This window comes from Oryzias melastigma, linkage group LG22, assembly GCF_002922805.2.
Source record: "Oryzias melastigma strain HK-1 linkage group LG22, ASM292280v2, whole genome shotgun sequence".
Classification (NCBI taxonomy): domain Eukaryota; kingdom Metazoa; phylum Chordata; class Actinopteri; order Beloniformes; family Adrianichthyidae; genus Oryzias; species Oryzias melastigma.
Window position 1 is genome coordinate 14,790,183 of NC_050533.1, and position 24,211 is coordinate 14,814,393.

At 39.0% G+C, this 24,211-nt stretch overlaps 1 protein-coding gene across 3 annotated transcripts; it reads left to right on the top strand.

Moving 5' to 3' along the window:
• The first annotated feature begins 542 nt into the window (after positions 1 to 542).
• Positions 543 to 24,211, top strand: dpf3 (D4, zinc and double PHD fingers, family 3). Of its 3 annotated transcripts, XM_024258726.2 has the most exons (11): positions 543 to 689; positions 10,500 to 10,660; positions 11,021 to 11,128; positions 14,419 to 14,546; positions 15,995 to 16,090; positions 16,167 to 16,227; positions 19,529 to 19,570; positions 19,932 to 20,072; positions 20,143 to 20,256; positions 20,381 to 21,071; positions 22,545 to 24,211. In XM_024258726.2, the coding sequence occupies exons 1-10, from the start codon at positions 571 to 573 to the stop codon at positions 20,539 to 20,541; spliced, it is 1,131 nt and encodes a 376-aa protein (XP_024114494.1). In that variant the 5' UTR covers positions 543 to 570; the 3' UTR covers positions 20,542 to 21,071; positions 22,545 to 24,211. The 3 variants fall into 3 exon arrangements, with proteins under 3 accessions (XP_024114494.1, XP_024114574.1, XP_024114661.1); XM_024258806.2 differs by lacking the exon at positions 19,529 to 19,570; XM_024258893.2 differs by lacking the exon at positions 22,545 to 24,211 and having other exon boundaries at positions 20,346 to 20,485.

Consider the following 24,211-nt stretch of genomic DNA (forward strand, 5'->3'; position numbering starts at 1 on the left):
GTTAAATCAATATGGGTGCTATTGTCAACAACCCTTATTTATCACAGAGGCCCAGGCTTTAAACTATTTAAATGTAATAAATAAAGGCATGTCTATAGTGGTGGAAGATTTGCATAAAATTAAAGCTGCATGGGGTGGCACATGGAAGTCAAAACCTAATCTAGAACTGCCTACGTGTTTTTAGTGTGAGTGCATGTGTGTGTGTTAACTACTTATGTCATACCACTTTTACAGCCCTTTTCTGTATGTGGGAGGAATAGTTCTATGTGTTATAAGCTTGTGTTCAACACTTTAAGTTCAGGTAAAATATTTGTTCTGCACCTATTGAAATAAATTAGTGGTTATTTCCTATTTTAATAACAAATTAAGCAGCCATTTTGTGCTATTTCATTTATTTTCATTCTAAAATAAGTTCGCTTCAAACATGTGTGCTAGTGTGCTGCTGCTTTAAAAGTATTGTCATTTAGTTGTGTACAAAACGAATACAAGGGAAAACCCTTTAAAAATGATTTTGACAGTTTACCACATTAAGCCACGCCCCATCCGCCTGTCCCGTGCAGCCATTGGTCCATGAATTTACCCCGCGCTCTGATTGGCTCGTGCCATAGGTTTCCCTCAGAACTGCAGGACGCCGATATTGCGTTACATTGTAGCAAAATGGCGGCTGTCATTCAGAATCCACTAAAAGCGTAAGTAATTTTAAACATAGACATAATTGCCAGGTGTTACTTTCGAGTGTCGAAAGCGGCTGTGCGTGCATGTCATTCCCAGCCGTTAGCATACGGCAGGCGAGGCTGTCCAAAAATAATTTTTCCTACTTCTTCCATAGCAAAGTAGCTTCGTACAGTTCATTATTTCTCCAGACCTGAACATTTGGACTTGAAATTGTTGAGCAGGGCTGCTTGACGGTTTCACGGAACCGGGGGGAAGCTTCCCCTGCTCGGTTTAGCCCACAGACTGTCGTCTCTCCGAGGCTGTGCATTTATTTAAGAAGAAAAAAAAAAAAAAAAAAAACAGTCGACAACGTGTCTGGCGATGCAACGAATAATTAAAAGGCGATTTTCTTGGTGCTCCGGCCGGCCACAGCGGCGGGATATCATCTGACATTCCGAAAGTCGATTCGACTTGGTGTAAATTGTCGACATGTCAACTTTGGCTGCTCAGAGCGCAGACGTGGTCAGGACCCGGTAAAGCAAGACAGAAAGAAAGGGAGGAGGCTTTTTTTTTCTTTTTTTGTGTGCATGCTTGCTGGCAAATTCGACAAAAAAGTGACAGCAATCTGAGTCCGCTGCTGAATCTAGGCTGCTACCGCGTGCTCTCATAATATGTGCATTTTTATTCATCCTGAAGCAGATATTCCATCTTTTTTTTGTCCTTTGTTCTTTTGCATTGTTTCCACAGTACTATTGCTTAAGTTGGTTTCTGCACAGCAAAACCTGCGTTTAATGTGGAGCGAGGAGCTGGAGCTCCTCTGTGCCTTTAAGTGTAGGAGGGCTGGAGATTAGATTGGTCCAGGATCTTTGGGCCCCATCTGTCAGAGAGATGCTCCGACAGAGAGGAAGTGCTAGGCACAAGCAGGAGAACCATCTGCTCCTTCAGGGAGCTGCCCTGCCACCTCAGTGGACTGTCGGGCAAGGTGTGGAAGCACATGGGCGGACTCCCATAAAGGAGGTGCCGGGGGCACGTGGCTGTTAAAGGCCCCCTTTTAATAGGGGGGCACCAAAATCAAAATTTGTGACCAAAGTTGAATAATAATTCAAATGCTTGGGCGAATACCAAATAGTTAACAAATATTTATTTAAATTTGTTCATAAATATTGTATAAATAGTTAGAAGAGTAACTTTTAGTTTACTCAGATATTGTCATCTCAGTTACATTATTTGTAATCTTGTTCGGTTTGGAACTATTGTTTGCAAACTTTTTCTTTTCTTTTTTTTTTTTTCAAATAAGTTGGCCACGGGCGGAGTGTTGCTACCTTTCCTTTTAGCTGTCTCTCTCTCGTATTTGTTGTGCTGTTCTGGGAGTTTGGCTTTTAAATGACTTAATGCTAAGGGTTTTTGCACATGCACCCCCTCTTGATAATTCCAACATTCCATGCAAATTGCAGCTCTTTTGTAGGTCTCTGTCACTTTAAGATACCCCCACACATTATCCCTCCAATTGTTGGGACATTTGGAGCGGTAGTGGTAGCGGCGCCCTCAGACTGAATAGGAGGCGCCCTGCGACGATTCGATCGCCTCCGATGCAATCGGAGGGCATCGTAGGTCATCGAAAATTGTGTCTGGGATGCCCAAAATGGGTGTAAAATCTTGCGAGCACTCGTAGAATTTTAAGTTCAAAGTTGGGGGCTGCGACGGGTGTGGCGATGCCTAAAAAATCTGCGACAAGCCACACCCGTCCGGAAAGCGCCTCCGACGGGTGCAAAATCGTGAGATCTGTCTCAAGATTTTGTTCAAATTTCCCGGGTTTTACCCATCGCCGACGCATCGCAACTGATTTGTGACTGGGCCATAATCCCCGACAGATCGCCGACATTGTGACTGGGCCATTAAGGCTGTGTATCCTTACATCGGGAGGGTGTTCTGTGTCATGTTGTGCTGCAAAAGGAGTAACGCTTTTCTTCACTTGGGTGTGCTCTGATGCACAGAAGTTAACATTTAAATCGAAGTAATTAGTTTTTGTTTTAGTACGACTTTTTAAAGTTATAAAATTGATGTTATGTATTTATATATTTTCTGAGTGCTGGCAGCTTCAAGTTAGCGTATATGACCGGCCACTATTGACGACATCATTGAGTGGTAGTAACGTCCAAATTTTAAAACACTATTTTTTTTTCATATTTCTCAGTTTAGAAGGCTTAATGGAGGGGGCAGGGAAAAGCTCCCACCGAAGACAAAAAGTGCAATTTTTGGCCAAATATATATTTAGCGGCCAAATATTTACTGCATCTCTACCTTTTAGAGTCGATGACCCTAAATTAATTATTTAGAAAGAATTCTATGGTTGTTTTGAACAGCAGATGACTTAAGTTACTTGTTTTAAATTCTTTTTTATGTTGTTTTTTTGTTTATTTTTTCCCCCATAGGGTGACCTTACATCAGTGTGTGGTTGTCTTGCATTTCTTTTAAGCTATTTTGTCAAAGTTGTATTGTTGTTCTGTAACATTTAGCTAAATAACTGTATATGTATAAATTTGCCCAAAAAATTCTGTTGATCATAAATTTTCAATGATTAATCCTAACAAAAAATAATTAGTTAATATTAAATCAACTTTTACTTTGAAAATGTGTTTTGATTCTTTAAATAATTTAATTGATTTTTCATTTATAGTCATTTCTTGTGTGGTTTATAGACAAAATATGGCCCTTTTTCAAGACCTACTCCAATAAAATTTGTGTTCTTGTGAACATTTTTTGACAATGGAGGACATATGCAAAGACAATTAACCCTAAAATTGCATTTCTGTTTTTTTTTTCCCCCAAACAAAAACAGAAAAATGGTGTTGCAAAAGAAAATATATGTGATGTAGAAAATACGATGGGCAGGCCGCAAGTTCCCTGCTTGATCTACTACATTCTGATGCACTGACAAATGGATCCATGTACGTCTTTGTTTTCCTTGTATGATATTGCTCGCATTTTTTTGCTTCAGTAATGTTAGGTTGGGAATGTTAGGGGTAAGCTAGCGGGAGATAATGTAAACAGAAAGCTACTAGCAACAAGAAAGGGGGCGGGGTTGCTCCGTGTCAACAATCCTGCCCACAACTCAAGGTGCATTACTAATGAACTACTGCCTCTGCAAAAACTGTGCCCTTAAAACACAGGTTTTTCTGATTTTTAAGCTAAAAATGGCATAATCCTTGTTAAAAGACCACTGGGAATGCTTTCAAAATAGATCAAAAGATTAGAGTGGGACGTAAACCTACAAATTAATAATTTTAATAATGAAAGTGGCCATTGTGTTCAGGTTAAATCACTAAAACTGTGGAGTGATTTTCATAACCAAATAAAATTGGTTATTAAATCAAAGTTTGCTCAAATTTTAATTTTGCAAATAAAAACAGATTTTGGTATTTGATTCTTCTCACTAACCCAAACTCCAAAAGCTCTTATATTATTGCAACATCAGAACTAATCAATCATGATGTTGTGTGAAGGTGCCCCTTTTAATCTAAGGTTTTTGCATTTTAGCTGTTTTATAGCAGCTTTGGTTAATTTCCATTTCGTAATGTTAATTGCTTTCCATCTCTTTGTCGGGTGAAACTCTGGCCCCTTCTGACACATTGGGGCCTCTGTGTCTTATTTGGTTCCTTTTTCTTAATTGGAACTCCCATCACCTTAAAAATAATTAACATAGATAATTGTAATGCATTTGTATGCATCCTATGTTTCCGTGTTTTGTGCATTTGTAGCCAATTTTTAGGGTTTGCACTTGCAGCTGCACAGAGTTTTGTGGTCACCTTGTTGGACATCTCCGATGTCTGCCATCTTTTTTTGTCCGAAATCTTCTGGCATTTTTGATGTGGAAAGTCTCCTTGCTATAAGCTGTACTTAATGAAGTGTTTCAATCTGCTATAATTAGCCTCTGTCTCGGGTTTCTGACTTCATTTCACACGTTTGTCAGATTATAATTAGTCACACTTGACACTAATTGGATGTAGCTCCTTTGGACCAGTTTGACCTTTTTTTTGTATTAATAAGAATTTACTTTAGGGAAATGAAACTGGTTTGACTGTGTTGAAGAGATGCTATGAGCGAACAACCTCCCCCTCCACATGCTCACGTCTGTGTGCTGTCGGAACGCAGGACAGCGGTAATCTCCCAAATCTGCCGATTAAAACGGAGGCAGGACTATTTCATTAATATCTGTGCTCGTTAATAACAGAGCCACAGCTGGAGTTTGCAGGAAGCATCTCCCGGCAGCGGCTCTCCTGACGGCGCATCAGCTCCACGCTCCCTCATTTGTCAGCTTCGTTGTCACAGTTGTTGAGTAGACTTTGTGTGAGTCAGGCCCCGTGTATGTTTGCACTCCGATGTGGAGGTGTACCGTCTGGTTTTCCTCCTGCCCTCACCCAGACAGGGCTGCTCTGATTGGTGTAATCAGCGGTTGTTGTCAGGATGCAGTCATTCTGTTCAGCCCCCCCTCTTGTTATGTGGCAGCTTTGACTTCCTGTGAAGCAGAACTGCATCTGCAAACATTCAAACTCTCCCTCCATAAGACATCTCAAAAGCCAGAACTTGTTGTTGTTTAATTATTTCTTGCCTACATTGAATCATTTTAGGGTGGACGATGATGTGTTGTTGTGACGACGACAGATACACTTTTTTTTATTTTTTGCTAGACATGTGAAATGTGTGTGAACACATGCTCACATTAGGGACGCAGCCATGTGACAGAGTGAACTGTTGACAGGAACATGCTGATAGCAGAGGCCCCAACGGCCACAAGATTTACTTTTTGTTCTCCTCGCCCTCGCGCCGCTAACACTCACCTTTTTTTTCTGCTCAGCTGGAAGACAATCAGGACGTGTTGCACATTCCTGACATGCATGCAGTGTTTGTTATCAATGCAAAGCAGCTGGGAAGAAAAAAATACCATCATTCAGCTTTAGTAAAGTTAAAACCACTTTTTTGTCCAAGTTGCTTATCTGCTAGCTGCTTAGATTTGTAGAGTGTTGTGTTTTTGGTGATTTTAAAAAATTCTTGTGGCATTTTTCTCTTGATGGGCAACATATATAAAGTATTGCTGTTTGAAAAACCTTGTAATTGTTACATATAAACTACAAATGGGGGTCCACAAGCTTCCTGCTTTGCTTCATTCTGATGCATCCACTTGCAGACAAATATATCCATGTACGTCTTTGTATTCACGTCCGAGTTGGCATCTGGCTAAACTGTACGCCTGTAGCTATGACATTGCTCGCAGTATTTGTTGCCCTGCTAATCTTGGCTTGGGGTGTGAGGGGCTGTAAGAGTGTAAGCAAAGGGAAGATGGGAATTGACTCCGCAGCAACAGTCCTGCCTACAACTCGGAGGCAAATTTAAAATTAACTTCAGCAGAAACTATGTCCTAGAAAATTACAGGTTTTTTGACTTTGGCTAAAATTGCATAATCATAAGACAATGAGGAATGCTTTGAAAATCGATCAACAGATGATTAGAGTTGGTAGTTAAAGTAGCCATTTATTGCAGTGTATACCATTTTTTTGTGGTACACATGCCACACAGGCTGATATCGTGATGATGACGCCAAATTTTCTAATTACAACTAAAATAGCCTTTGTAGTTGTAGCATGAATGTTTGCAAAATTGATTTTAAATAGAGATTATTTAAATTAATATATGTAATAAGGGTGGACGATACTAGGAATTTGAGTAACGATCCGATACCAAGTAATTTCAGGGCTAGTATCGCTGATGTCAATACTTGAAATGTTGAATTATAGAACAATTTTAGAAAATATTTTTTTTTTTTGTCAACTAAGCGCAGGACAGACACTTTCAGCAAATGTATGTTAATTAACTAATTACTTCAATCTGAACTTTTTGTAATCATGACAGCTATTTTATATGTGTTATTTTGTATAACATATTATTTAATTTTGCTTACAACTCCTCATCAACGGCTCACGTTTTTTTGTCCCTGTTTATATGGAGTTGGTGGTGCTTTGCATCCAGCCTCTACTGGTCATTTGTGGTATTGCACAATACATTTTTCTATCCATTTTTGTATCTCAATATGTTTTAATGTTTTAACTCTAAAAAATAAAATCTATTGAAACCAACAAGACATATTTTTTCCCATCTTTATTTACAGTGTTTGGAGCTGGTGTTTTTGTATCCAGTCCCTACTGGTCTTATTGACTTATTGTGGCACGATAATTTATTTACAGCCATCTTCATATCTTATAATATTTTAATATTTATTTTAGGAGATTAGCAATTTAAGAAAGCTTGTTTCTAATTTAATATTTTTCCTTTTAAAGTTTTGGCATTATCAGGGTTTATTCATTAAAGTGTAGCTTTGTTATAAAATCTTAGCACGAAGCCCCTGGCTTAAGTTTTTGATTAAATTTTGGTTAAAAACTAAATGTTCATTCATGTATTTCGCTAAGAGGCAAAACGTAAACCTAAACCTCAAAGAAAGAAGTCATGAATACCACAGTTTAGATGATGAGTCTTTTTTTTTTTTTCTAAAGTTGTTTTCATTTATAACAGGTGTGATACATTTTTTTTTCACCTTTGGCTGGTGAACCTGAAACTTGGAGTGGTCTGAGAAATTCAAAACCCAATTTAACCCTATTTTTTCTTTTTTTAACCCGTCTTACCCCCAGCTGCACTTTAAACTCATCAGGAACCCCCTGTGCTTTCTCGGTTTGAGGAGTCACAGAAGTTTCTTGACGCAGGTTTGATTTCGGTGAACCTTTTTATGGCAGCTCTGCTTTTAGTCAAGCTGATGCATCTCAGTATGTCTCACGGCAGCTGTGTCTTGATGTTCAGGAATGGTAAAAAGCCACACAAGGAGTGAACAGGAAATATGATTAAAACGATTTATAATGCAGCTTTTCTTTATTGGCCAAATGTTCATCTGAAAACGTGATCAAAATTATGGCTAATAGAAAGATTCTGATCATAATATTTAATTTATTTTGATAAATGTATTATTTTTCTTTATCATTTGTGCAGATTAATAACATTTCTTGTGGTGACAGAAGCTCTGTTTGCAGTATTAGGAAATATCGGATTATTAAATAAGAGTGTGCCATCTGGGTATGATTAGCACACAGGGAAAGAGTCCCACATCTATTAGTCATGACCTTATTGTTAGCTGTTTTGTACCCCCCCCTCCATCGCTCTGCTTTTTTTTCTCCTCCTCTTTTCATCACCCCCCCTTTAGCTTTCCTACCTACTCACAATCATTTCTGCCTGCGACCGCTTGTTCGCCTTCGTCACGCTGACACACAGTGAAACTTCACACTCTTTGGTCTGTTTGACCTCAGATCCTGTGTTTTTTGATGCAGGACATCCATCCATTTACTGCATCAGATTAGACATGGAGCCAACAGTTCCTTATCTGTCATCAGTTTGTCTTTTTAAATGCACTGGAAAATTCTGAATTATATGTGGGTAATTACCATGCCACAGTGACCACTAGCTGGTATTTTCCAAATTTGCTCCATGACCGAACAGCAGACTCAAGCAAACACAAAGAACCACGCTGAGATTCCAGGGCTGCACTGCTTTACCTCTATGTTGGATCAAGCTAAATGGAACCTGCCCTCGTGCTTGGAACTCTGCAGAGATTAATTTAGTATGCTAATTACCCGAGCAGGCGTGTGGCAGAGATTGAGGGGCTTGAATGTGAAATATCCACCCCCATTGCCCTCTGAAAATTAACACTGAAGCCCTGAGGGATTGCCAGAATCTCCATGGTACAGAGAAAAGTGGAACTGGAGGGTGTGAGGGGTATGCTTGTGTGCAGATCAGAGAAGCGGCTTCACATCAGAGCGCAGATTCTGTCCATCTGTGAGTGTGCAGTACGGTTCAGCCCTAGAATCGGATCAAATAGAGTTAACGCTGAGCAGCGGACTTGAGGAACGGCTGTGAATGTGTTGTTGTTTACAAAATCTTCATCGTTCCTCTCAGATAATTCTATAAGCAGATCAAGTTCAGGGTGGTTTATTGTAAATTCCTTTATCTATGTTGTGGCTTCAAAAAGAATATCCACACACCTTAAAAATAATGGAATAAATAAGCCTGAATTGATTCATTTTTTTCAGTCCTTTTAAAAGCAAATAGGGAAAAGATAAATATCCATTAAAAATAGCAAATGGATAAGTAGGCTTTAGAAACTAAGAGGTTAGAAATGTGTTTTATCAAAAGTTATTTCTAAATAATTTTAGATATTTAGAAATAAGTTATTACATCTTCTTAGGCATTTGGAACTTCAGCAGAAGTCATAAAATTGACTGAAGTTTTCCTGTGACTTTTACCATCAGAGGAAAATTGTGTTTTTAGCATGGGCTTTGAGAATTTTTCTGATGATGGCAGACAAATATAAACAAAATGTTATTTTTGAGAATAATTTTTACATAGAAAATACGCTGAGCGGGCTCTTAACAATGGGGAGAGAAATGTGGGGCGAGGTTGTTCCGTGCTGACAGTCACGCCCACAATTCAGAGGTGAATTTCTAATGAACTCCTGCCGCTCTGCAGAAACTATGTCCTATAAAACGGCACAGGTTTTTGATTTTGGCTAAAAATGTCATAATGAAAGCAAATGGAACACTGATTGGACTGGCTCTTCAAACTTTAGGTATTTTTGCCTAGATATGTTTTAATAAGTATTTTAAAAATGTTATTATGTTGAGTAATAAAGTTAAAGCAGGGACACTTCTATTGGTTTAATTCCAGTAAACATTTAGATATTATTTTTTTCCATTTTTATTTTTCTATAAATGAATTTCTTCTATAAACAGAGACACTAGCCAAGATATCTGTGTGGATAAAGTAGAATCATGCGGTGAAAAAACTTTGCATTTGTTTATTATTTTATCACAGATTATAAATACAAGTTTCTGCATTCTGGAGCCAGACTGTTTTTATTTACATGTATTGTGAGCTGAGCTGTTTCTAATATAAAGATAAATGCGATAAACTTGCTTATATTAATAAATAAATAAAACACTTTGCAGGTAATTTCTGTACCAGGCACATTTTTTAAGTTTCAAGATTATAATTGTTTTTATTGCACATATTTTTAGGTTTTAAAAGTAAAATTGCAATCAAAACAATTTGAATGCTAAAACGTAAAAATATGTGCAAACAAAACAATTTTAATATTGCCTGGCTCCAGTCACTTTTGGTTTTAAACCAGCTTCAAACCGGACGTTTTGCCTTTGGCAACTTGGTCACAAGTGAATGAGAGTGGATGGGTAGTTCAGTCAAAGCAAATTGATGATGAATGTGTATTAGTACAGACTCTTAAAATCTATAAAATCTATCATTGTCCCATATTATCAAGAACTAAAAGACTATAAGAATTCATTAGATATAATTGTCTAAAATGCACATTTTCATATTATGAGAGCCAAGTTCTCCCTTAGAGACAGCTTGCTTACATCCTCACATCTAGGACCTGTTGAGGTTGTTTCAAAACGCAGGCGGAATGCCCCCCTGGAAAAAGTGTGACGTGCGTTTACCCTATTGCCCCGATAGTAGGTCAAGGACAGAGGTTATATCACAGAAACTGCCGTGTCCTCCGGGAATCATGAAAGTAGCTTCCCTGCTTCTTTGTCTTCATTTCTGGGCTTAAAATCCAAACGGTAGCTTCTAAAATTCTGACAAATATTTGAGATGTTGTTGAGATTGTATAGATCATGCACAGATTTATTTATTTTTTTGCTTTACTGTAAAAGGACTATTGGTAATTTATACATTTTCTATCTCCCATCGTGCAGCATCTGTCACTGAACTGTTGCAAATGTTGCTCCCTGCAGATTGGGTGACCAGTTCTATAAGGAGGCTATTGAGCAGTGCCGCAGCTACAATGCCCGCCTGTGTGCTGAGCGCAGCGTCCGCCTGCCTTTCCTGGATTCTCAAACCGGCGTCGCCCAGAACAACTGCTACATTTGGATGGAGCGCCACCACCGCAGCCCTGGTGGGCAAACACACTCCAAAACACTCGCAGAAATGATTTGTTTTGAGGTTCATCAGCCCTCTTTTCATTTAGAGCATTGCTTAGACTTGATGTTTGTTCTATTGGTTTCATTTCTATGCTATGTCGTCAGAATTTTTACAAATGTATTGTTCTTGATGTTTATTCTTATTAGTTTTTGAAATAAACACAACTTTTACTTTAAAAACAACATTATTTTGATAGAAATTGAAACATTTATGAACCAGTGAATTTTTTAAAATAGTTTTTATATATTTCTAAACAGTTTCCAGTAAATATAGACAATGTGGAGTTGCATATAAATGCATTTGAAGTATTAAGATCACTGATCTCTTTAAACAGGGGGTGCTCCGGGGCAGATGTACACATACCCCGCCCGCTGCTGGAGAAAGAAGAGGCGGCTGCACAACACCACAGATCCTCGCCTGGGCATCTACGGCCTCCAGCTCGGTGAGCTCCTTCCGCCTCCACCTGCTTCACTCCACCTCTCGCTCCAGCGTCCCGTCCACCACGTGACGGCTGGCGATGATCTGGAATGATCTCGCTAAAAGCATGGAGTGCCGCTAAGTAGAACTGGCTGCCAGTCATTTTCCAGCAGATGAAATGTGGCTGTGTTTGCCCGGGCTGGTAAACTTGTTTTGTAGAACATGTAATTAGATTTACCACTGCTGGGAGTAGCGAGACAGAGACCAGCCGCGGCAGACACTATTTAATAAATGTTACGGAATGGAGCTTGGCCTTCGCTGGCTGCCAATTGAAACGGCTCACTCAACACATTTTCCCCTCACTTCACTCACATTCTCACTTCTTTTTTCTATTTACCACCTTCTTCACTGATTAGTTTAGTCTCTTTCTGTCTGGCAGCTCTTTCATCTGTGGATCTGTGTTGTAGGCAGGGTTCTGAGCTCCTGTAGCTGTCTGGATATTTTATGAACTGTTGTACTTTTTCTAGCAGAAATGACAGATTATCGCACAAAGGAAGGAAATTACAGCTTTACATTTTTCAATAGCTTCTCAGAAAACCCAAAAGGAAACTCATTGTGTGTTTTGACAAAAATCCCTAATATACAGCAGTGGATGTCTGCATTGCATGCTGGGATAAATCTTTAGGAACTTGTGACAATGACCGGGGAGTTCGGGAAGACAGAGATTCTGCGATAGCATTTGAACTAAGCCTTTGTTTCCCCAAAACATCCCATTGTATTGTTTACTCCCCGAGTTCGCACCGGCTAAGACCCTCCCCACCACCACCACCACCACTGTGGAGCAGAAACCCGCTCCATCTGACCTGCCGTCACTTCTGTTGAGCGCATAGCAGAGGTATCCTGCCCCGGCTGCAGCCACAGTCTGCTCCTCTGCCTTAGTGATGGTGTGCTGGAGAGACTGGGGCTGCATGCAGAAGCAGCTCCCTGCTGCTGCTGCTGCTGGCTCTATTTTTAGCCCCCTCCACCTCCAGCTCCCATGAGTTGGGGAGGGAGGGATGGAAAAGGGGGGTTTGTCTCGTCGCGGAGAGGTGAAAGTCGACGTGCGCAGACACAATGGTGAGGGGCTGCCGCCATGCGGTTTGAGATCAGCTCGCATCACGCCTGCCTTTTGTGTCTGCTTTGAACTTTGCATTGTTCTCCGGTCGTAGCCGCTCGTTCCTGCATACATCTAGGAAGAACACAGGATGCAGTGGAGTGGGAAGTCTTCAAAGAGAGCAGATCTGCAAAACAGCCTGATGATTATGTGGCTCTTAAAGGGGGAGGAGATTCTAAATAGTTTCTCCTCCCATGCACAGTTTTGCATTTTGTTCTATGCTGTGCTTAACACACTGAATGCATTGAGTGTGGAATGTTAAGTCCAAAGGCACTTTAGCATGAAGGAAACAAACTACCATATCTTTTTAGACTATAAGTTGCAGCAGCCAAAAAGTTTAAAATAAAGAAGAAAACATCGTATTCATGAAACATAAGAAGAATCTAGTAAATGAGTGCATCATTTGAACAATGATTAAGATAACTGTAGTATAGGAGCATGCTAACAAGTCAACAAAACTCATTATGTCACTTCAGATCACTAAATTTGTTGAATTCTTCATCCTCAGTGTCACAATTCCGACAATCCCGCAATGCCTCTTCTTCTGGGTTGCAGTCAGTAGCAAATAATGATAAACACACATACAGTGCCCTCTAGTGGTTGTTGATATCTATTTAAATATTTTTAAATCACATTTAAGTTGCACCTGAGCTTAAGTCGCACCCCCGGCTATACTATGCAGCAAAATGCAACTTATACTTAAATCCTGTACAGACCTTCTCCATATGTGATCACAAATGTATTAGATTTATGAAGAAAGCTCTTTAGGAGGGGGCTTCCTGTTTGTCACAGCTGGAGAAGAATCGCTGCAAAGCAGCGCAGAATGGAGAAGGCTTCCATTTGGCGCCCTTGTAACCTATGATGTAGTTGACACCAGACGTAAGGTGTCGTGGCCGGCTCACACCATGCAGCGATTGATCGTTTTGGCTCCTGGTCTATTTTTTTGCATGACCCACAAGCGATACGTGTCAATTTTGGGAGGAAGTTGCACAAAAACACAAGAGAAAATCCAGTCAATTTTCAAAATACGACCAATTTTTTACAATAAAATACCGCCATTGACAAATGCAATCACATTTTTATATCTAAGCAGACTGTAGGGATGAGATCAACCTTGGGGGAAGACTACAGAGCAGGGGAGGTGTGGTTTGGGTGTCTGATGATGGCAAAAAAAAAGTTATAAATAACCGCAGCTGAGCAGAAGCACCTTTTGACTGTTGCAGAAAAACGTGTTTGGTGTGAACTGGAGATTAAGTGGATACCGCCACACTCCGCCCATAAACCGCTTCGCAGCGCTTCAGTGAACCAGACGTTACAGTCCATGTTTTAGAACTAACTTTAGCATGTATAGCTTGTCCTAGATGATGGACATGTTCAGATCTTCAGTCTATACCATGGACTTTATATGAGAACTGGACTGAGTGGTCCCTCCCCCTCACGTTCCAAACAGGAAGTACTTGCTGGCTTCGAGAAGCCAAAATCCTGTAGAATTCTATTGAGAAATAAAAATCTATTAGTCATTCTATTTGTCAAAATAACTATTCTTGCTCTGAAACTTTTTTAACTTGTTCTTGCTAATTCTGTTTTCAATAAAAATCTTTTAGTCATACAAGTTGATCATGTTAGGAACTGACCAATCAGAGGCCTCTAAAAAGATGTGGTCTTGCGTTTTCTATTGCGTGATTTCACACTCACACTGTCCAGTTCTTATACAGTCAAGGATGCAGCTCAGCTTCCATAACAATGACTACAGTTTAACATTACAATCCTGATCCTAAACTCCTGGAAAATCAACACTTCCATGCAAACAGACAAAGAAAGGTAGTCAGTAATGTATCCTGTTAAGATGTGACTGTAAAATACAGAATTCTTTAATATGTTGACCTCCTATTTACAGTAAAAATGCACATTGTAATGGAATACGCATCATCTTTTCTGATAGTTCCTGGACTCTTTTCATCTGCTGACAGTTGGCTGAACAAAGCTCAAGCAGGAATCTAATCTGCATCAGTGAACTCTGAACTTTTCATTATAAACCCTCACTTGCTGTCGAGGCGTCGATCACAGGCTAACAAACCTCACAGCTCCACCTGCAGAGTCGCTAAAAAAAAAGTTGTTCCCAGCTTTACTCTGTTGTTCTGGCTCTTCTGTTCCCTATGCAGATGGAGGCCTCATGTCCAGAGACTCTTTGCCCAACCAGAGCACGACACTGGAGGCTCTGCTACGAGGAGAAGGTCTAGACAAGAGGAACAACTCTAAGAACGATGAGGAGAGCCTGCTGGAGATTCAGGTGGGGTCACCAAACACACGATGCATCATGGGTTGCTGGTGTTGATGATGCATTTTAGGTTAAACCGACCTGAAATGAGCCTAGAAATAAGAAAAATGAGAAACTGTGGCTAATCCCAAGTTGGGTTTTTTTGTCAAAAAATGTGGAGTCTATATGGAAAATGTAAAACAAAAAAATGTAAAATTAAATATTAGGCTATATTTTTATATTGATTAATTGCATCTAAATGAATACATTTAAAATAATTAACCAAGTAAGTACAAATACATACATTTGTATTTAGATTAAACTAAGTATTAAAAGGGAAATCCTGCATGTCTACTGAAAGTATAAACATATTTATCCCACAATTATCACTTGTGTAACTCTAAAAGAACAATAAAAACATAACCAGTGTCTGTTCTGTTTTTAGAAGCCGACATCTATTAGTAAATAAAATATATTTTACAAAACATTTTCTGTCAAAATGAAACTGATTAAAACAAACAGATATGATTTAAGAGCTTTGCAGCAAATCCTTAATATGAAAATATTTAAAATAAATAATTCCTGCACTGCTGCAGCAGACTCCAGAACAGAGTTCAGACATCAGACTCTCCTCTTCTTATGTGACGAGAGTGATTCAGCCCAGACTGCAGAGGCTGTTCTTCGTGTTCTAACGGTTCTCACAACGCTTTTTAAGTTGTCAGAGCAGATCATCTAGCTTCTGCTTGTTTTTAAACTTGACTTCTACAGCGCCGTGTGAAAATGTCATAATGAGCAGCCATGTACCGGGTTTTCTTTTGTGTCTTCTGGGTTGAGATCTTATCAAGACTTAGCGGTAGAACAAATAAAAAAGATCAGCAGGTCTTCCAAAAGATAGGCTTCCTTTAGTTGTACCACACTGTTTTGTACCCAGCAAACCTGGTCTTCCTTATAGAGGATGAGCCACAGCAAAACAAATAAGGGGTTCTTTAACCTGTGTTTCTTATTAAATGTTTGAAAACATCGTGTCAAGTTATTTTCTTCACAATAAGACATTTGTTTTGTCCCGAAGCTGCACTAAAACTGGAGGATCTTCTGTTGATTGCAGTACGTTAAACGTGATCAAAACAGATTCAAGTGACAGCATGTGCAGTAGAGTGCCCCCCCCCCCCCACGGTGCTGTGATAACTCCAGGCCTTTATTGGTTCTGGACGCTCTTCCTCTCACAAACACACACCATTGATTTTGGCAGTTTCACCGGATATTATCTTTTAAGGAAACAGTAAACCCAAACAGTGGCCACATTTCAACAAGTTTCATTTTCACAGATATGACCAGGAACAATCACAATTCTTTTAAAAGGTTTATCTTATTTTCATGTAGCTAATTCTACCAAAAAATACTTAAATAAACACAGAGATGTGCTGGCTCTTGACATGGATTCTGATAATATGCTAAAAGTGCATCATGTTTCTCAATCCCAGAGGGTTCTGGAAGCAGATGCAGCAGAAGATGCCTTCAATGATGACGATGACTTCGAGGTGGACACCCCAAAGAGGAGACACCGGGGCAAAGGACGGGTCCGTAACCACAACTACCGCTGAAGTCAGAAGCTACACTTTTGAGATGCTAATGTTTGGTCTCCCACCTCTTCAGGGTCGTGGTTTGGGGCGCAGGCGGACCGATCTGGATGACGATAAGCCATATGTCTGTGACAGTAAGTAGATCCAGAAAATTCTTCTTTTTTGTTTGTTTGTTTTTTATTCTTTTCTTTAGTGATGCAGAACTAGGTCACCTTCTTTTCTTACATCTTTCATAATCTAACATTACAATAGTAAATAAAAAAAAAAAACGTTTTGCTTTTTGCTCTGCATGTTTTCTGTTTATTTTGAAGTAGATTTTTGTTATTTATGCCATCAACAGACAAATTTAAGTAAAATATTTAACAGATTTATAGCCCAAAACAAAACTGTAAATTTTATTTAATTTAAACACGCTTGCTGCTCCACCAAAAAAAAAAAAAAAACTCTAATTTTTTTTCAAATTTTCATTCACAGCCTCCTTCGACATTTCGAAAAGACAAAGGCCAGTGAGGATGACATAGTGGAAAGAACGATTTTAGGCCTCACAGACAATGAATGCTTTTAATTAGTGAAGCTAAGCAGCAGCATTAGTCTGGATTAGTGTAATTACTGTTTTCATCACCATGTTTTTCTTTTTTCTACTTCTTTTTACTATGCTTAGTACGTGTGCACACATCCGTCTGTGCACAAAAACTCCTTAATGCAATAAAAATAATGGAAGGCACTAGATCTTAATCATTAACACTTTTTAATGATTTATTTCATCGCCAAAAATGGTTTTGTTCCTGTCTTTGTTAAAAATCTGCATTAATATTTAGCTATTTTCACAGTTAGAATAGCTGTCCTCATCTGTGCCTTATTATAAATGCGTATCATGCTACCGTGGGCCAACAATCTCCACAGAAAAAGGGGAACTTTCCGCAACTGAGACAGCTAAAGTTAATGTGACAATCTATAAATACCTAGATACTAAATTCTTGTATAATCTGAGTCAAAGTGCATCAACATTGTGCATAAAGACTCACTTACACTAAATAAATAACTTCATGTTTTTGTGTTTTTTTAATTGGTTTTGCTCTGATCTAATGGTTTAGGGATTTTGGCAGCATTGCTTTAGTGCTCTGAAATTTGCAGGTTCCTGCTGAGATGTTTAAAATTCTGCAGCAGAATTTTAATTTAAGTTTGACTCCACAATAACACATCTCTTGTTTTTCCTTCAGTGGCCACACTGATCTGTTTGTTCTTCAGATCATTTTTCCACTAAACACTTCCATTTCTACTTTTAGTTTAGACATATGGTTACATTTCAAAATATATCTTTAATTAAAGCTACAAAAGAATTTGAAACCAAACTGTTGTTGTTAATATAACATGTAAAAATGTATGTATTCCTTATAATCTACTTTCTTCAAACCCCATTTTCTTTTTGTCTTTATTTCTGTTTGTTTATTAGGATTGTGACAGTTAAGTTGTTCTTCTACCTCAATTCTCTTTGTTATTTAAATTACCCGTATAGCTAATTTGCATTAAACGTATTCCTGCCTCTTATCTCTAAAGAGCAGCACACAGGTGATGGTTGTTAAATAAAAATATTTCATTTGGAAGCTGGTGTTTATAAGTAGGATCACTTTATTGAGTTTTTGGGAAAGAACAAAAAACGAAGAATTATAACTATAATTAGAATGACATATACTTAATCAAAAGTTTGTGGGGGGGTTTTTTGTTTACTTTTTTATTTGTTTTCTTCCATTTTTTGATACAATGACAACACTAACACAATTGACACTGACATAACACCAACAAATAAACAAAAAAGGAGGTACTGGTTACAAAAAAAAATCCCTTCAGAGTTGTATCTTCTAAGCTGCAAATGGTTGCTGTCTTCACAAAGCAAGTATTAAACAAAACACATTTGGATCAGGAGGTTTTAACAGACATAGATGTCTTAAATTTCTACAACATAGCTCTCCTTCAAGGTTTTAACATTTCCATTCATTAAATCTTCAAAACATATTCATCTCGACTCTTCATTCTGCTTATTCTTTTCTATGAGCATCTCTTCCATAAAAGGACCCCACGTCTTATTGTTCATTTTAAATATAGACTGCTCAAAATTTGCTATTTTGTCATTTCTCCCAACCATTCCCCAAAAGACGTTGTATTGTTAGTTTTCCGATGTCTAAGTATAATTTTTCACGCGGTGGAGAGGGCCGGCCTACACCTCAGCGTTTGCTGAGTTGTTATTAATCTTTGTTCTCTCAGCCCTATTCCTAATACACAAAGTCCGGGGTTCAATACAAATTTTGTATTTAATATTTTCTTGATGAATCCTATGAAGTTCATCCATAAATTTTGGCTCTGTATAACATCTTCAGGAGTGTGCCTTTGCTCGTGTTGCATCTCCAACACAAATCTGTGTCACCCAGTTTTAGTCTATTCATCTTACATGGGTCCAGTAAATTCTGTAAATGATTTTGTACACGTTTAGTCTGGTCTGTATTTCTTTGGATATTTTATACCTCCTCTATCTCTCCTCCCAAACCTTCTTAAGACCTGAAAGACCTGGTGGGTGAGATTGTCTCGTCAAACTGTAAAATGCAGATGCAGTTTTTTTGAATGGCTGGTTCTCTTGTATCATTTCCTCTATAAGAGTCTGCTTTACTTGGGGTACTTTCTCTCTTGTGGACAGAAAACAGCTCCTTAATTGAAGATGTTTCCAAAAATCAGTTTTAGGTATGAGATATTTAGAAATCATCTGTTCAAATGAAATTAATTCACTCCCCTCCAAGGCATCTTCAGTATATATATACCAATCCTAATTTAATCCATCTGTGCCAGTACAACACCTTTTTGTCCACTTTCAGCATTTTATTATTCCAGAGGGAAGTCTTGTGTGTGAAAAAAGGTTCTAGTCCTACAATTTGGTGTGTAAACCTCCATGTCTCTCTTACAAACCTCAAAAGGGGGTTGTCAAATGGGATTTCTCCCCCCAGTCTGTGTAATGAATGCATGAAGAGGGAAGAGGTAGAGGTTCTGTGAGAACACCCAAGCTGACCACCGGTACTGTAAATCTTAGATATCTGATTAAGTGAATAAGCAAAATTATACCAGTCTAATCTTTGCATTCCAAGGCCTCCATGTTCTCTGGCAGCATGCAGTTTAATTCTAGTAAGGAATAGTCTTTTACCTGACCAAATGAAGGTTTCTACCCGCTTGTTATATTTTTGGCGAATTGAACCAGGAAGACAGAGTCTTGTCTTGTACCTCTAAAGAGGGGAAAATGTGTTGATTTACTCTTAGTGGTTTTAAAAATAATTACTCAATTTAAATCAATTGAATTGTTTGTTTTATTAACTTTCAAGTGATTCTGTACCAATAAGGTTATTTCAAATATAACTATTTCACTTGATTAATGGCCTCTTTTTTTTGTTTCAGGCAGATACAAACAGAAGCAAAATTCAAAAACTGCAACTTCAGGTACTTTTAATAATCAATTTTTATATATTTTTTCTTTCGAAAACCTTTTAACATTAAGAAAGGAAGGTTGAATGCTAAAGAACATTCAGAAACAAATGTAGGGGTTTTAGCCATATGCTAGTTTCAATCTGCAATCTCCTGGATGGTGAAAAAACTTTAATAACAGCTATAATTGACTGGATTATTTTTAAATCTGCATTTCTGTTCACTCTCTTTTTTTTTTTTTTTTACTTCTGCATTTATTTGCCTGAATATGTGAACAAAGGTGTCACTTCTCTGCAGAACCTCAAACCTGTTTGACTATGAATTCTGCAAAAAAAGCATGTAAAGATGTCCATAATGGCATGCTTGTTTGTTACAGTCTGTGCAAAACGCTACAGGAACCGCACCGGACTGAGTTACCACTACACCCATTCCCACTTGGCAGAGGAGGACAGAGCTGGGGAGAGAAGCACCGTGGCGTCCCGCTCCCCCAGCGCTCCACAGACCGACCGGCACAGACGTAAGCGGCCGACGTCTGGCACTGATCTGGCTCCTCAGAGACATCACTGATATGCGGGTTTATTTTGAAGGTCCAAAGGGTCCAGGCGGGTCCAGCATTCCCAATAACTACTGTAACAAATGCCAGGGCTCAAACAAGAAAATGCTCAAGCCTGGGTTCCCCTGCTCCGACTGCCATCGCACAAGTGAGTAAAGAACTGGAAGCTGCATGTAGCACAACGTGGAAACTGCCTCATATTTAACCCCCAACCCTGTGCTGTTTTTGCCCCTGGAGCGTCACCCCCTCACTGACACGCTGCCTGGTTTCAGATGACCGCGGCGAGGAGAAGGAGGACGGGGCGTTCGCCGGCGCCGAGGAGCTCTTCGGCACCACATCAGAGAGCGACACTTCCACCTTTCACGGCTTTGAGGACGACGAGCTTGAGGAGCCGGCCACAAACGGCAACGGCATCCCCAGCCTTCACAGATAAAGCAGATCCGCCTGCACATCTGATCAGAACTGACATTTTTTATAAGGAGTAACCTCTGGCAAAAATCTGCTGCTTCTTTCCAATTTTTTTGTTTGTTTGTTTGCAGAAAGCACAAATCGATAATTTCAGGATGGACATGCAAGTGGTATTTTATCTTTGGACTGTTGTTAAGTAATTTATGAACATTTTTTTAAAGACATAATATACAGTATACATGAACTTTGAAGGCAGTGAAAGTTAGAGTTTCCTGACAAGTGGCTGTGGAGAACTGAAGAGGTCAGTGCGTGTGTGGAGATGTTTTTTTGTCCTCCTTAGCTGGAGAAGAAGCAGCAACAAGAGCAAAAGACACTGGAGAAATTCACAACTTTTTTTTCTTTGTAATGAAAGACTACTGGACATTTTTAAGTCCGTAGAAAGAACTTTGAAGGCCGAACTTTGGATTAAACATGTGAAAATGAAGGAACCATTAAAAGCCACAAGATGAAGAAGCCTTTCAAATCTCTAAGGAACGGGAGCGTCATGAATGCTAGGTAAGCAAAAGATGTGCACACAAATCACATATTAGCATGAATTTAAGCATTTTTTTAAGATTAGGCTAAATCCATAATGTTGGATTTAAGAGGGAACAGGTGCTCATCCTTGAGGTGTCGCTATAGAAACACAGTAAAAGCTTCAGTTTTGTTAGTTTACATGTGTAACAAGTGTTTGAATTTTGAACATCTCAGTGAAGATCGCTTTTTTTTATGTCTTTATTAAAGTCAAATTTTTCAATATTTTAACAGTTGGATAGATAACATAGTTTTCCACAAGTAGGATTAAAAATGACTCCAATGTGAATCGCTGCATTTTGCTGTTTTAGTGTGATTAAAGGTTATGATTTGTATTATATCTTAATAAAAAAAAAACCTTAACATTTTATTAGAAAGCAATGTATCAAAAATGACCTCCCAGGTGATGACACTCCTGGTATCAGATGTGTTAAGTGTGACTGTAAAAATTAAATGAAAGTCACAGTTTATAAGAATATAAAGGTCCAACCTTTGATATTTCATAAGAAATTCCTGGATTCATTTTTGAGAAGTGATACAAAAGCTGCAATTTCTAAAAATATACATGTTTTTTTTAATGCAATGGCCTCATGTCACAAACAAATCTAGAATTTAGAAATATAGATATGTTTAATTTCTGAGATTCTAAAGAAGAACAAACAATGGGATCACTTTTGACCCCACTTGTGAATCTAAGGGTTAACGATTGATTAGAACCCTAATTTTGACAAAGATGTCAATTTTATTAATGAAATTAAAAAAGAAAAATAGGGAAATGTTTTTGTGTCTGTGTGCCTATGTGAATTAAATTTAAGTAAAATGGTATAAAAATTAAAACTATCCCTACATTTACAACATGAAAAAAACAAATAAGATGACTTTTTATTTAGAGACGTCTTATTGGTTCATGCTTTTCTCTCAAAGTCCCACTCCGATCATCTTTTGATTTGTTGTAAAAGTGTTCCAAGTATGTTGTCTTTAGCCAAAATTAAAAAAAAAAAACAAAAACTGTGACGTTTTCTTGGACCTAGTTCCTGCAGAGCGGCTTTAGTTTATTGGAAATTCACCCCTGAGTTGTGGGCGGGACTATTGGCGCTGAGCATCCCCGCCCCCTCTTACCTTCCCTGTTGTGGAGCAGAGAGCTTGTTTCTGCATCACAAATGTGCGAATTTTTATATCTGCTCCAGATTCACAACAGTTTGAATAAAGAAATACTCAGAAATGCAATTTTAAGACTTGTTTTTCTGAATAATGTCTTCCGTCATCAGAAAATAACATTTTTAAAACACATTTTTAATCATAGTGAGACTTTAAAACCATCCCGAGATTCATGTTTGTGTTTAAGTGAAACACTTTGATGAATCCTTTCTTATTTGATCCTCAGCAGGTTAACTGGTCTTTGTGAGAGCACTCATCTATTGTGTGGATGTCTAACTGTTACTGTCTGTTTCACAGGAGCAGTCACACATTCGGTCTGGAACTGAGGCAGATAACTGGCGAAAAAACACTTACACCCTCAAAAAAAAGACAGACTTCCTTTAAATTTGGGCCTAAAAGCAACTGAAACAGATGACTGGACATCCACTTCTTCTTCTTCTTCCACAGGCTGTGTGGCTTCGCTGAAGCGACTGCTCCCTCCGTGAAATGAATGAACTCTTGAAATGTGAGCATCCGGCTTCGTTTCAGCCTTTCCTGCACCGGCTGCAGTTCCTCTCTGAACTACCAGAACACTAAAGGCCAGGCCTTTGGACTCTTCGTGCCCAACGGGTGCATTTTGGGGCCCCAGCGGCCCGGCCCTGCTCTGTGACCGCGTGTCCGCTGCGTGATCGGATGCGACACCGAGACATCATTACCCTCATCACTGTGCCAGCCTGCCGCTCTGCACTGGAAAAACCAGCTTTGACAGCCATGAATCCTCCCTTCAGACCCCGCCCCCCCTACAACCTGCAGCCATAGAGACGGTGCTGAAATCCACCACTATCACACACAGACCTCTGGACTACTGATGCTACATGAACACCAACGTCTCCCGCTTCAGTCTATTTTTCTGCTTCTGCTTTCAGATTTCAAACCAATCGCAGCCCAATATTTTTGCACCTTTTAAAGACAAAAAAAAAATGCTTCTCGGGTATGTTCAGACTTTACTGCTGCCTCTGTCCTGATGAGTTGCACAAAAAAACCCAGATGTCTCTCTGTTCTCTGCTGTCGATTGTTAGCTGCTCTGCCCTGATTTATGTGATTGTATTCAGACGATGAAGAATTCCACTAAAAGAATCCCTACTTGGGCGACAAGAAACTGCAATAACAAGCTTCAGCTTTGCCTCTTCTTCTTCCTCGATTTGTCACCTCCGGTTTATTTCAAAAACACATTTGAACTCCGTGTTTTTGAGGAATTCCCAGATTGCTTCATGAGATTGAGAAAGTGCTTTAAGTACTGTATGAGGCGCCGTTTAGGTCCACCGCTTGCACATTCAGTATAAAAGAGGTTCATCTCTGAAGATCCAGCACAGGCGCTCCGTTCCTGACGCTAACCATTAATCCTGTGCGTCTGATAAGACTCGCTTGTACATTCAGAGCATCTCTCTTCCCTCAGGGACCCTCCACACGGCAGTTTATCTCCACTGGACAAAGAATGCATCAGAAACGTGTCCTCTGTTTGTGTTTTTTTTTTTTTTTTCTTGTACCAGCTGTGGGGTGTTTCCATAGTAAAATGGGTCATTGTGCGTCTTATCTTCCAAAGTTGCTTCAGTCAGTGAAAGCACGTGTCATACTGTTTTGTTTTTTTTGTGTGTGTGTGTGTGTGTGTGAAATGTTTCTGTGCAGCCCTGAACAAAAGGAAAAAGCCCCTGCATTTGCAATGTCTGCATAAAACGATGTATCTGCTATCACTGAAGAGCCTGTTATACCTCGTCAAAGACTCAGCAATAGGCCCTGGTACTTTATTCATATTTTTTGTGAAGTCTGCAGGGGGGAGTAGTAAGGAAGAGGAGTAGAAATGAACATCATAGAGTAGGGTATCTTTCTTTTTTTCTGCTGTAAATACAAGTCTAAATGGAGCGAATGAAGAAGTCTTTGTTAAACTATTTTTATTGTTCTGGAAATAAAGAAAAAATAGCAAATGA